The sequence below is a fragment of the Typopeltis vanoorti genome, chromosome 5 (assembly GCF_054136105.1).
Source record: "Typopeltis vanoorti isolate ZY-2024b chromosome 5, IOZ_Tvanoo_1.0, whole genome shotgun sequence".
Taxonomy (NCBI): domain Eukaryota; kingdom Metazoa; phylum Arthropoda; class Arachnida; order Uropygi; family Thelyphonidae; genus Typopeltis; species Typopeltis vanoorti.
The window spans coordinates 40,620,776-40,634,910 of NC_143553.1; the positions used below are offsets into that span (position 1 = coordinate 40,620,776).

Here is a 14,135-nt window from a genome sequence, read left to right on the forward strand (position 1 = left end):
CTCTCGCTGTGGTCTGAATTTTATGAGAATGTGCAATAGAGAAAAAAATCAGGCAAGGCACCAGTTAAACTTAAAAAGCAAAACATTTAATTACAATTGAAACATCTTACATTTTATGAATATACACTAATAAAGCAGTCTACAATTTCTAAGGAATGAGCATTAATTATTTAACCTCTCTATCTTTATCATAACATGCAAAACAAAGAACTTCATAAACAGTTTACAACTTCTACTCGATAGATAAAACATACTCCTCTATACTAAAGGACATTTGCTAATTGAATTTCTAATTTAGCTCCACATGCTCTTACAATAATTCTTTCACTAAAATTTCATAATCACTCTACTATAAAAAGAATATTATCTCTAGAGTCCTTCCTATAATTACAAACTTTCTTCTTATACACAATTGCTTATAAAAACATACTGTACATTATCAACTGCTGGGGAACTGTTTGGCCACTTCACATAGCACGACTGGACAATCATTTTCGATTCCTGGTTCATTCTGTTTTTTCTGAGGCATTCTTCACGGGTCCGAGCTGTAGTTATCTCTGCTGCCGAAAGTAGGCATATGTTGTTCTCTGGTTAACCTGCACAACATCGTAATGATATCTCTGAAAATATCGGAGATTTCCTTCCACTGGGCTGATCGCTGACTGGTAAACTTTCAGGAATTTCATGGCATAGTTACTCAGTGTTTATCTCGAATCTGTGTCGAAAAACGGGGAACGAGAAGGAGCCACGAGGAGGTTCCAACACACCAGAGCACGAGTACAAGAGCATAAGAGTAAGAGAGCATTTTAGGGGCGCTGCAACGACTTTTTAAATCGCGTGCTACCAATTTCTTCTACGTCATTGTTTTTCTTCCCTTTTCCAAGTACTGGGTGACCAAGTAATGGTCACCCAGTACTTGGTGCCACATACGGAATTCTAGCGTAATCTTCAGTGTGTGGAGGGAGGGGAGGAGAGAACTTCGTGCTTATCTAAAAGGGTGCACACGTACTTGTAGCACGTGCTTAGATTCTGGCCATTTTCACTTAATCAGATTATCTTCTCTCCCAGCAATTTGTAAGTAATTACAAGGTTTAAGAATTTAAGCAATTTACAGTATTTTACCTTATAACATAAAGTAGTGAAAAAATATCCTCAATTTAGTAATACTCTGGTAAATTACAAGAATTTAGTAAGCCCAATATATCAATATGTGATTCAAAATATAAACCAATGTTAAGTCTGTAGGAAATGTGAATTAATTTTAGTTTCTCTCAGAACTTAACAGCATTTAAAGGTCGAGATCATGTTAGATGAAATAATCAAGAAATTTCAGAAAATCTGTGGAACAGATTTTCTGAAATTTTTAAAGGACACTGAATAAAAAAACTCAACGAAAATTTTATAAAGTAATGGCCACTCCCACTCTGTTACATGGTTCAGAAACATGGACAGTTAAAAAGAAAGATAAAAGAAAAATACAAGGTGTGCAGAGATGAGGTTTTTAAGAACAATCGAAGGATGCGTAAAATTGCACCATACAAGAAATGAAGACATCAGAAAAGAACTAAGAATTTATAACATAAATGAAAGATCAAGAAATAGAGAAAGAGAGAAAGAAATGGAAAGAACATCTATCTAGGATGGAAAGATATCAGCTACCAAAAGAGGTGGATAGATATAGACCAAAGGGAAAGAGAGAAAAACCAGCGACAAGATGGAAAGCCCAGTGATAATGGAATAGGCAAATGCCTAATCCTTGAAGAGAAGAAGATGGAATCCATGAAGTACTATTATTGAACTTAGACACCAAGTAAACTGCATCTTAACAGTTCAGAGTCTTGTATGCTTGTTCTAAAGGTGTGGAATTTTAAAGTTATGTGAAGCTCTGAGAATGGTGCCAACATAAATACCGACACTTTTGTGTAATTTCTTTGCCTATGTGAAATATATGAAAAATTCATTTAAGATTGGGCTAAGAAGTTTCTAAGAAAATATTCCTAACATTGAGTGAAAAGTCAATCACCAATGGTGCTCATTATACTGAATAAGCTGCTAGTATTGCTGAATGGAATTACAGTACAACTGAAATAACTAAGGCTATATGACCAGTGTATTATGTATGTTAATTGAATGTGTTATTCTGTTCAATTTTCCTGATTGTGGAAAGAAAAATCTTCAACCTCTATGTAAGATTGAACAATTTACCATCTAAATACACGATAGCACTCCTAACTTTTGTGAACAAATAATTACTTTTAAAGACCCATAAGTAGTCGAATTTATGCCCTCCATTCAGTAGTGATCCCTTACAGGATCATTTCTGTGAGTTTAATGGTGAGAATACTTTTAAAAAAAATCTGTTTTAGGAAAAGAATTGGTGAAAAGAACTAAATGTGTCAACAGAATAAATAACCTTTTTAAAATATTGCAGGAGAGAGCACAGTTGATTCTAACTTTGCTATAAAATCAAAAAGGTTCTTCATTCTCCTTAAGCATTGGTGTGCAAGTTTTTGTCAATTAATCAGATTCATTAAAGAAAGCTGTTTTTATTAATCACCATGTTGCTTCTATTCCTGTTGAATTAACCAATATTTTATCTGTTGAGGAATGTGATACTGTATATTTCTTCAGATTCAATAGAAAATGTTTTCTTGACAGTTAAATAATGTCATATTCAAAAATTTCAATCACTTTAAAATAAGAAAAATATACTGCTCAGCACCCAAAATGACACCTTAAAAACAACTTGAATTCTATTATGGCTTTCATAACTTCCTGTATTCCTTGGCTAGTAAAATTCATTTTCAAGCAGCATATATTATATCCTAGAAAAATGATATTCTGGCTCTATCATCTCTTCAGCGTAACAAGAACACAGTGATTACCAGAGCTGACAAAAAAAGTGTGCAGTTGTGGTTCATGATAAAAATAATCACCTCAGAAAGCTTAATCTACTTTATGATCATACCACCTACAGATGCATTTTCAGAGATCCTACTCAATCACAGATCAAACTTAATTTCCTAGATGGAGTTTATTCTTGAGATGAAGAAACCATCAAACAGTATAAGAGTTCATCATACCAGACCTCCCTGACTTTATCTTCCCATAAAGTCAAGAAGGGCTTTCCTCCTGATAATGTAAAATAATATTCTGTTAAGACCTATTGTGAGTTGTATAGGCTGTCTGAGCTATAAACTCTCAAAACATCTTCTCAACAGAGAAGATGTCAAATCTTCTCTCTGGCATTTATAGGAAATTCTTTTTTCATTAAAATTCAGATTTCAAGAATAAAATATCAGGATTATCATTACAACACAGATCTTTTAATCAGTTTCGATGCAGTTTCCCTCTTCACAAACCTACCACTACCTTATACAATAAAATTACTATGCAATGATTTTCTTCCTGATATTGTAAAATTATTTGAATTTGTAAGAAATTCAAGTTACTTTAGTTATCTTTTAAACTTTTAAAACGGGATCCTATTTTCCCCACTCCAGCAAATCATTTTATGGAACACTTTGAATATATTCTCAACATTTTTTTTCAAGTAAGTCATCAATTTGGTACAGATATGCTGATGATGTTTTTGCTGTGTGAAGCCCTTCCTTATCTGATCTTCATGAATTTGAGAAAATTAATTCAGTAAACTCAAGAATTAAATTTACACTTAAAGCAGAAGATAACAATTGTCTCCTTGTTCTGAATGTGCTTGTTCTGCATCAACCTAATGGTATTATACAGTTCTCAGTATATAGAAAACCAACTGATACTGGTAAATATGTTAATAATGCTTCACATTACCCATCAGAAAAATGGTGCAATTAAAACTTTAGTTCACCGTACACATATCTTCTACTGATTCTCTGTTAAACAAGAACCCTCATTTATCAGAGCTATTTCCATATTTAATAGTTATAATACAAAAATAATTGATAAAATAATAATTATGCTTTCATCCCCTAACCTTCCTCAAGAAGAAGTTTCTAGAATTCAAATCCACATGCTAAAGAACTATCAAAGAAAATAGTGAGACTTCTTTGCCACAGTGATCTACAACTGCAGTGCCAGGCAAAATTCCCTGGACCTGTGATTTCTAAGGACCCAGATATAAGTTTTTTTTTTGTTTTTTTTTGTTTTTTAAATGAAAATAACAATAAATTATTATACAGCATGAAATAACATGAACCGGCCACTTTCGACAATGGCAATGACAGCCTATTTTAATTTTTGTTAATTTTAATTTTTTGGACCTCTCTTGGTTTCTGAGCCAGCCTGGTTGGCCAAGTCGTTAGTGTATCAGTTCCAGGAGAATGGACGTTTGTAGTTGTCCTACTAACTCTTTGTGGAAAAGGCATATGCAACCCTACCACTTCTTCTAGCAGAAGGCTTCACTCTCAAAAACCCAATGAGGTATAGGAGTGTCAATACAGCATCAAATTTACATCATGTGAATAACTAACTCGGTTTCTGGAAGTACTAATTCCTAACAGTGATCAGTTAATGTTAGTCTTTCATTTAATATAAATGAAATCGAGTCATTAGTTTTAAACAATCCTAAGCATTACTGACAATGACTGTTTTTGACCATTACATACACAAGCTTCGCATTATCACACGTCTGTCCTACCATTGCCTAACATTTCAAAAGGAGGCACATTCATTTATGACTACAGATACAGACACAAGTAGTAAACATCTAGTGATGAGATTAATATTTATGCCTTGTTTTTTGAAGTTTTCAACTCTGGTTTGGTGTCTATGTAAAATAAATCACCATCATAAATATCAAATAAGTTGGTAAGTGCCATGGGCATGTTTATTTTCTTTTATTTATTTTTCTACATATGTATGTAGAAAAATAAAATAAATTATATATATTTCTACATAAAAGCACAATGGCATTTCATTTACGCATTTATTTAAACAATATTTTGTTATGTTCAATTATAAGGCTGGTGATTATTGGTGTTATGTTTAATTATAAGGCTGCTGACATTTTCTTGGAACAATGTCAAGCCATGACATTGTTCCAAGAAAATGTCAGTAATGCATGGCAAGTGGTCAGAGATTGCCTGAGGGTAGCAGTATCAGACTGCATATCCAAGGTCAGGAAGATAAACCAAATTGGAATTAAGTGGAATATAAGCAAGAGCTTCAAAACAAGAAAACGTTGTGGAGGAAATATCAAGAAAACAGTGATCAGCATATTCATGAACAGTACAAAGTGCAAGCAAGAAGACTAGTATGGTAAGGAAAGCCAAATCAGACTATGATAGAGAATTAGCCAAACAGGCCAAAGTAAACACAAGAGTTTTTTCCCTGTTATATAGCAAGTAAGAGTAAAAATGACTATGGTAGAATGACTTTAAACAGTGCTTGTGGTAGGAAGGTGACTGAACCAAAAGAAATAGTTGAGTTGCTGAGTGATCATTTTGCAATGTATCCATCAGGGTGATGATTTTACATTTGCTGATGTTACAGAGATGCATATTAACATTGAGGAAGATAAACAGGAAGTGTTCAGCATATTAAAAATATGAATGTGAACACAGCAGTGGGAATAGATGGAATATCAGCCCGTGCACTACGTGAATGTGCAAGAGAATTGGCTAGCCTCTGACAAAGTTGTTGAATCTAAGTCTCAACTCTGGCAGGGTTCAAAAGTGGAAAGAGGCTAAGATAGCACCATTGCATAAAGGTAGCTCCAAGACAGAGGTAGCAAACTACAGACTAATAAATATATCATAAGTTGTTAAAGTATTGGAAAAGTTGGTGAAAGGTAAAATACAACAGTGGGTGGATAGGAATGTGATACTACATAGTGGGTAGCATGGCTTTGTAAAGAGTAGGTCCTGTCTTAGTAACTTATTCACATTTTATAATAAAGGTAACAGCAGAATTGAATAAAGATAATGGCTATACTATGATACTTCTCCACTTTGCAAAAGGCATTTAACAGAATACCACATGGAAAACTATTACAAAAACTGAAGCAAATGGGAATGAATATGAGGCTAGTAGCATTAGTGGGTGGCTGATACACAGACCACAGTGGTATATGGTGGAGTGAAATCTAGGAGAATAATGACAACTAGTGAAGTACCTCAGGGTTCGGTACTAGGGCCACTACTCTTCAATTTATATATCAATGACATATAAGGAAAAAGATTTAAGAGAGGATATTCAGTTGCTCTCTCTCCAGTTTTGCTGATGATGCAAAACTGGAGAGAGAGCAATATAGTTAATAAAGGCGATGAAGATATCCTGCAGGATGATTTAAATAAATTGGGATTGTGGGCAAAGGATAATGACTGTCAATTTAATGTGGCAAAATGTAAGGTTATGAACTTCAGATTAAAAGGTTGAACATAGTGTATCATATTGATGGTATCAGATTGCAGGAAATCAATGAGGCTAGGGACTTGGGGATAATGGTGGACAAAGAGTTGAAGCTTTGAGGTCATATAGTTAGTAAAATTGCTTAAAGGATTACTTGGATGCTGAAAAACATGTTAACAAGTAAAGATAAGTTATTATCCCTCTTTATAAGACTATGATTCAGCTACATCTTGACTACTGTGCACAAATTTGGTCAGCTGGGTTTCTTGAGAACCAGGAGGTGAAAGAGAGAATTCAGAGATGAGCGACCAAGATGGTGATAGGCCTGTGCAATACTCCCTACAAGGATAAGTTGAAGGTATGTGGGTTAAAGTTTAGTTGATAGGTGGAAAAGAGGGAACATGATGGAAACTTTTAAGATACTGAAGGGGTTTTTATAAAATTGATGCAAGTGAAATTTTTTAATATATGACAAATAGAGAACTAGGGCACCATCCGTAGAAGTTGTGTTAGGGTTTGGTTAGTAGGGGTGTGCAAACAAGATTTTTTGCATGGAGAGTGGAATGGATTGCCAGAATTGGTTGCTAGTGCCCTGGCAGTGAATGGATTTGAGGAGAGGTGTGATAGGATTTGTGTGTATAATGGTTAATTTGGGTCTCCCACGATGAGTCTCCAGACTCCATGGAGATGCCATAAAATAATAGTAATAATAATTTTCTGCACAATCTAAAAATTCTTATGACATATAATACAGAAAGCACATAATTTTTAGAATTTGATTTTTTAATGAAAATAAAATACTGCATTCAATTTTTTTTTTACAGAATATTAAGTTTTAAGCAAAAAGTGTACAATCATTGTTTATGTGCGTCATCATGTAGCTTCCTCAGTGAGAGAGTGCAACACCATGTTGGTTCTCTGTTGGTGGCTTTCCTCTTTGTTTCTGCATAGCCACGAGATCCTGTCCACGATCTTATATCTTCAAACCATGTCCTTTGTTTTTACCTCTTGATCCTTTTCTCACAATTTTTCCTTCTAAAACTGTTAGTATCCTCTGTCCTGCTGAACCTCTCAGTACATGTCCTGCCAATCTCATCTTTCTCTGGATCATTTCCTGTAATAAAGATCAGTGTTCTCATTCTCTGTAGGACATCTGCATTTGTTGTGTAATCTGTCCACGAGATTTTCAGAGCACTCTATAGCACAACATTTCAAAGGCCTGTTGTCTTACTCTCTTCTTGAATACCCAGGTCTCACTTCCGTATGTGAAAACTGGCTGCCACACTAATGTTCTTGTCATTCTTTTCTTTGTTTTGATACCCAAAGAACTTCTAAACAGATCTTTATTTTTCCAGAAGGCATCTTTAGCTATAGCTGTTCTTATTTTTATTTCTTTATCTTGCTTTCCATCTGCAGTAAAGTAGGTGCCTAAATATTTGTATTCTGTTGTTTTTTCCTATTGTTTATGAATATTTCTGGCTCAGACCTGTTCTCTTTTGAGATTTTCATAAATTTGGTCTTTTTAAAAGCAAAGAGTTTGCATTAGATATAAATGCAAACTCTTCACTTTTTCAATTAGTAGCTGCAGTAATTTGATTAATTTGTTTATTTTCTGCTATTAGAATGGTATCATCAGCATATCTAAGATTGTTGTATTTCATACCATTAATACTAATTCCTATTTCTTGTTTTAATCTTTTTCATCATGGTCTCACTATAAATATTAAAACAAATTTGGTGAAAGGATACAACCTTGTCTAACTCCTCTTTTTATTTTCACTTCAGAAGTCTCAAAGTTAAACAGCTGCATTTTCTGTTTGATGTAAATCATTTTTATAATCTTAAGTGCATGATCTTCTATGTCTAATTTGTCTAATATATTGAACATTTTATTATGTTTTACCTGGTCGAAGGCCTTCTGAAAGTCTATGAAGCATATGTATATATTCCTATTTCTTTCAAGTGATCTTTCTATTAGTATTTTTAGTTCCAGGATAGCATTACTAGTTCCCATTCCTTTCTGAAGGCTTTCTGTTGTTCACTCAATTCACTGATTAAGGCTCTTTCAATTTCTTTGTTAACAATAGCTAAAATAATTTTAGATGCATGGGATATTAGGCTCACATTTCTGTAATCCTCGCAGTTTTGGGCTTTTTTTTTTTGGAATTGGTATGCAGATAGATGTAAAACTTCAGGTGATTCTATAGTTTTATAGATGTCCTGAATGGATTCCACTAAATAATTGTTATTATAACCAGTCAGAGCTTTCAGCAGCTCATCCAGAATGTTATTGCACCCAGGGTATTTATTATTAGGAAGATTCAAAATAATTCCCATAATGCAAAGCACATTTTATAATCTTACATACATTATCTTCTATGTCTAAGTTATCTAATATATTGAACATTTTATTATGTTTTACCTGGTTGAAGGCTTTCTGAAAGTCTATGAATTTCATGCAGTATTTCATGAAATACATGTATAATGCTATGCATTATGGGAAGGGTCACTACCCAGGCTGGTTTCAACCTTTATTGAAGAATCATCAGTAGAAGCCAGACCCAGAATGATACTAAGGTTGAAATAATGCAAGTCATATTTCCATATATAAGCTGTCAAAAGGTGTCACACCTTATTATTAAAATACTCTGGATTAGATATAGATGTTGTTAGTTTTTTCATTTGATTATACTATAAATTAAAGATGTCAAGAAATTATATTATTGGTTTAATCCTTTATCCAAGTGTAAGTAAACAAAGGATAAAGGATTTCAAACCAAGTATTTCGAAGATCTTGAAAATATACAACTACATTTTTTAGATCAGGTGTGGTAACTAGTAAGTGTGATCTATGGCATAATCTTTCAACTTTAAATTCCATATTTTTCTTAACATTAACAGGAAATCTTGTGGATACTGAAAAAGAGAATGGAGAAAATTTTTCTAAGAGAAAATACAGTTTTTTTGGCAGGGAAAACTGGTTGTCTGCTGATTATTTTCTTTGGTTTTTTTTTAAGGTTGCACTTATCTCAAATAGAATGTTATACATTCATAGCTAGAAACAGTTATGTAATTGATGTACGTGCAATAACTGAATAGGTGCGGAAATAAATTCTGTAGTTCAGAATGTACTGTATGCCCACAGATGTGAGATCCTTCAACACTTCTGCGCATGTTACAAGAAGGAGAATCCATTCCAATAATAGGGTAATCAATAAGTCTTCTGGGATGAGTTTGTTTATTATTAGAGGTCATAAAATTTAGCTTTTCTTTTACAAACATTGTGGTTTTTAAAGTGGTAACTATTTTGCTTGCATAACAGTTGGAAAAAATATATATAGTATTAACAAAATTAAAAAAAGATATAAAATAAAATAAAAATTCATTCCTTCATTTCTTTCTTCCCTTCAGCATGAATCGACTATACTTGGCAATTCGCCAAACTAGGTTCTTGGAAGTGTGGGCATACAATAATTATGGAAATGTTTGATTATCATTAGTTATGAATCTATTCAATTGAGTATTAAAAACACTTACCTTCTGGAAAAATCAGGATTGGCAATTTATCAGGATCTTCACAATGTTCCCTAAGCCTGTAATATATATATATATATATATATATATATAAAATCACAGTGTTAACAGTAATAATACAAAATGAAATGTACAATACTTTTAAAATTAAAAAAAAAAAAAGTAGCTAGAAATAAATTATTACATAACCTTATGTATCACTTACTCTTGTATATTAAAAAAATGTGCAGCTTAGCGAAAATCTGTTTTTCACATGAATGAATAAAATTAATAAATATATTTAATATACTGAATTATAATAAATAAAATAAAAGCATACATATACTGCAAATGTCTGCTAGTGAATAGCAAGCAGCTGTAATTGTGTGATTTGATGGACAGGCTATGTATGAGAAAATATTCAACACATGGAAGTGTTAATTTCTTTAATAAACTGCTTAATAGTTGTAAAAGGAAAGTTTAAAGAAATGAACTAATATTTCATTAATAACATTAAACCAATCTTAGAGTAGTTTTAACTTTCCTACTGGCAATAGAATGTTTTTAGATTCACCAAAATAAAGATGTGAAGCATACAATACATTTGAAGAAACATGGATAAGAAATACAAGCCATTAATTAACTCCACTAAGATGTGTGACAATCCCTCCACACTCAGGAGAACACTTAACAGATTAACTTACATTCATAGCAACACCTCAGAGCAAACATTACTGAAAGAACAAACTGCACGGTAGTTCCTTACAGTATGCAGCATAGATGCAATATTAAAAAGAAATAGGTAGACTAAATGTAAGCATTATATATTTAGCACTTTCATCATATAATTCATGCCTCAGTAACTTGATCAAGTTTTATAACACAGTGACGGCTGAACTGGATAAGGGTAATGGGTTTACAGTGATACTGCTGGACCTGGCTAAGGCCTTTGACAGGATACCACATGGAATTCTAATTCATAAACTGCAACATATGGGAATGGATAAAGGGTTGGTGAGATTGGTAGGAGGGTGGTTGATGGAGAGATATCAGAGAGTAGTTTATTCAGGAGTAGAGTCCAAAAGATGGCCTGTGACTAGTGGTGTGCCACAGGGTTCTGTTCTTGGACCACTGCTGTTTAATTTGTTCATTAACGATATAGGGAAGGATCTAAGAGGAACAGTTCATTTGTTTGCTGATGATGATGCAAAGTTGGGTAGGGCAATAGTGAATGCAGAAGATGTCAAAATCTGGCAGGATGATTTGGATAGATTGGAGTTCTGGGCTAAGGAGAATGGATGTCAATTTAATGTGACAAAATGTAAGGTTATGCATTTTGGGGTGAAAAGATTAGCAGCAGTATACCAGATTGGTGGAACTGTACTCCAAGAGATTGATGAGGCCAGGGACTTGGGAGTGTTGGTGGATAGGGAGATGAAGTTTAGGGGGAACATTGCAAAAGTGGCTAAATCAGCTCATCAAATCATTTGGTTGCTGAAGAATACTTTGAAGAGCAGAGATAAATAAGTTATTCTTCCTCTGTATTGAGCCTTGATAAGACCTCATCTCGACTATTGTGCCCAGATTTGGTCACTTAGGTTTCGTCTTGATGGGGGGGAGGTTGAGAGGATCCAGAGGCGAGTGACCTAGATGACAGCAGGTCTATGGAATGAACCTTATGAGAACAGGTTGAAGATTTGTGGGTTGCAGAAATTGAATGATAGGTGGAAAAAGAGAAGATATGATTGAGACGTTCAAATTGCTGAAGAGTTTCTATAGGATTAATTCAGAATATATTTTTGAGATGGTGGTGGGACGACTAGGGGACATCTATGGAAGCTGGGCAAAAGTGTGGTTAGTAAGGGTGTTAGAGCTGGGTTCTTTACTTTTAGAGTGGTAAATGAGTGGAATAAGCTGCCAGAGTCTGTTGTGGGTGCTATGACAATGAATGAGTTCAAGGCAAGGTATGATAGATACTGTGAGAATGTCAAATAGTTGTGTGGATATGATGTTTAGGGCCTCCCTCGATGGGTCTAAGGACTCCTTGGAGTCGCCCGTAGTAATAATAATAATAATAATTAGTTTGTTGTTAATGACAGGACAAACTAAGAGAAACTTACATAATATAATATAGGTTTTGTGTCTAAGAATCAAGGAGTATGGGAAATGGCTAATTATTTACATAAATCTGCACATAAATCTGGAAAAGGAATAACAGAAAACCTTCAAAAACTTTACTGAAGATAATTACATTCATGAAAATTATTTTATAAAGGAGGTGAGAGGGGGAGGTGAGGGCATGTGTAGACAGGAAAGAAACAGATGACCTGGGATCAAGAGGAAACAGTCGGAATTGAAAAGGGTTCTAAAATGAATAAGCAGAAAGGGAAATGGCCCCAGTCCAGCATGGAGAGATCACATCGAGTGAGTGGTATCAGTGGAACTAGCTGTAGATCCAGAAATGAGCTGTTGTGTTTGTATACAAATGCTGAAAGTATAAGAAACAAGGCAGATGAAATGGTTGCACTAATTGCATCTGTTCACCCAAAGATTGTCAGAATAAGTGAGACATGGTTGGAAGAGGATGACATCCTGACAGGAATAGAGATGGAAGGGTATGATGTGTTTCGTGAGGATAGAAGGAGTAGAAAGGGAGGAGGAGTGCTATTGATGATAGAGAAAGAGTTATGTCCATACAAAGTAGAGATGCAAGAGGGAAATAGTGCTAGTAGTTTTGAGGCAGTATGGTGTGAGATAGAGATGAATGGAATCATATACTTGGTGGGATGTTGTTATAGATCACCATCCACATTTCATCATATAATGAAATGTGGATGGTGGTGATAATGAAATGAATAATCAAATTAGCCAAGCAAATAAGAAAAGGGTGATAATTATGGATGATTTTAATTATGGCAATATAGACTGGAATGATGAGATAGCAACTGGAAGTAAAGAAAATGAGTTTCTTGAATTTTTGAGGGATAACTACCTCATAGTATGTAACAGAGGGCAGACGAGGATTGAGGGTCTTGGATTTGTCATCTCATCAGAGGATGTAATTATAAATGAGGTGTCAAATTATCCACCAATTGATGAGAGTGACCATGAGGTGATTATCTGGGTGGTTGCCAGCAGTGTGAGGGCCTCTGTGAGAAAAGGGTATATGTGGAACTATGGGGGGAGGGGGATTACAAAGAGCAGGTGTAGCATGGATTGAGGAGCTAGCTGGAAAGAGATCAATGCAGCTAGGGGGAGTTTCAAAAACTGTCTAGTAGTTGCAATGTCTAAATGTATTCCAAGGGTGAGAAGGTTAAATAAGGCAGGTGTGAGATGGATGAATAAAGAAATTAAGCATGCGACACAGAGAAAAAGGGCATTGTGGAGGCAGCATAAGAGAAGTGGAAATAACCAATTCCATGAGGTCTACAAAGACAAGGCAAGGAGGGTGATTTGGTTAGTGAGGGTAACTAAGGAAAGCTATGAACAGCAGTTAGCAAATGAAGCCAAAAAAGAATCCTCAGGAGTTCTTTCGATATGCAGCCAGCAAAAGAAAGAATGATTATGGAAGTTATGGAAGGATGACACTGATTGGAGAAAATGGTATAAAGACAGCTGTTGCAAAAGATGCGATGGAGATACTTAATGAGCAGTTCATAAAGGTCTTTCAATCTTGCATATGTGACTTCGTGGAGAGATTGAGAGCAGTTGATGATGGGGAGGAGAGACTGACTGTAAGTGAGCAAGAGGCGTATGGAGAGTTCAGTAAACTAGATGTTAATAAGGCTGTGGGACTTGATAATATATCACCATGTATTCTGAAGGAATGTACCAGGGAGTTAACACTTTCCTTGACATAATTTTTTAATAAGAGTCTTGCACTCGGTCAAGTTCCTAAGGAGTGGAAGGAGGGCAAGATTGTGTCACTACATAAAGGAGGTGATCGAACTCAAGCATCAAACTATAGGCCTATCTGTGTGTCAGGTGTTGTGGTTAAGTTGTTAGAGAAGCTTGTGAGAACTAGGATCCAGAGTTGGGTTGCCAACAATGGTATTATCTTTGATGGACAGCATGGATTTGCTAAAGAGAGGTCATGTTTTAGTAATCTACTTACTTATAACAATAAAGTGACTGCTTCCTTGGACAGAGGAGAAGGATACACAGTAATATACTTGGATTTTGTGAAGGATTTTGATAGAGTACCTAATGATAAGTTGACAATCAAGCTAGAGCAGATGGGGTTGGATATTAGATTAGTGCATTGGATTGGAGACTGG

General features: G+C 34.7%; 1 protein-coding gene across 3 annotated transcripts in view; it reads right to left on the bottom strand.

The window, feature by feature from the left end:
• Positions 1-14,135, bottom strand: part of Gpat4 (Glycerol-3-phosphate acyltransferase 4) — a 470,968-nt gene that overhangs the window by 198,048 nt on the left and 258,785 nt on the right. For all 3 annotated transcript variants that reach the window (XR_016548355.1, XM_090393085.1, XM_090393086.1), the window contains exon 11: positions 9,883-9,938. Coding sequence is in view for 2 of the 3 variants with exons in the window: in XM_090393085.1 (XP_090249211.1) it covers positions 9,883-9,938 (56 nt within the window). In the remaining variant the exon portion in view is untranslated. The remainder of the gene's footprint in view (positions 1-9,882; positions 9,939-14,135) is intronic.